Source organism: Etheostoma spectabile, unplaced genomic scaffold (genome assembly GCF_008692095.1).
Source record: "Etheostoma spectabile isolate EspeVRDwgs_2016 unplaced genomic scaffold, UIUC_Espe_1.0 scaffold406, whole genome shotgun sequence".
Lineage (NCBI taxonomy): Eukaryota > Metazoa > Chordata > Actinopteri > Perciformes > Percidae > Etheostoma > Etheostoma spectabile.
This window is the reverse complement of record NW_022605605.1, coordinates 165,722-166,180: the sequence shown is the minus strand read 5'-3', so window position 1 is coordinate 166,180 and position 459 is coordinate 165,722. Positions and strand designations below refer to the sequence as shown.

The 459-nt window shown below is 48.6% G+C and overlaps 1 protein-coding gene across 1 annotated transcript in view; it reads right to left on the bottom strand.

The window, feature by feature from the left end:
• The window catches only part of LOC116686626 (titin-like), a gene marked incomplete in the record, with an annotated part of 242,683 nt that overhangs the window by 128,624 nt on the left and 113,600 nt on the right, over window positions 1–459 (bottom strand). Inside the window, 1 exon segment of the mRNA XM_032511647.1 lies at window positions 349–459. Within this exon segment, the coding sequence (XP_032367538.1) occupies window positions 349–459 (111 nt within the window).

Below are 459 nucleotides of genomic sequence, written 5' to 3'. Positions count from 1 at the left end.
AGAGGTCCAGGGTAAAGGGTACAGGGGTAAAGGGTAACGGGTACAAAGTACAGGTAAAGGGTACAGGGTACAGGTGCAGGGTTAAGGGTGCCAGGGTCACAAAGTCACAGGGTAAGGTGCGAAGGGTAAAGAGGTACAACGGTACAGGGTAATGGGTACCGTACAGGGTGGTACAGGGTAAAGGGTACAGGGTAAAGGGTAAAGGGTACAAAGTACAGGGTAAAGGGTGCAGGGTAAAGGGTACAAGGTAAAGGGTAAAGGGTGTTTTCTAATATATTATAATATATTATAATATATTAGTACTAAATAATATAAAATAAAACAAAATCATATCCTTGAAGGACTTACTGAACGTGTCTTTGGCGAGGACGGCGTCCTCCAGCTCGCAGAACTCTCCGGTCCCGGCGGCGTTCTCGGCGGCGACCCGGAACACGTAGAGCGAGCCCTCGTTGAGCGGCG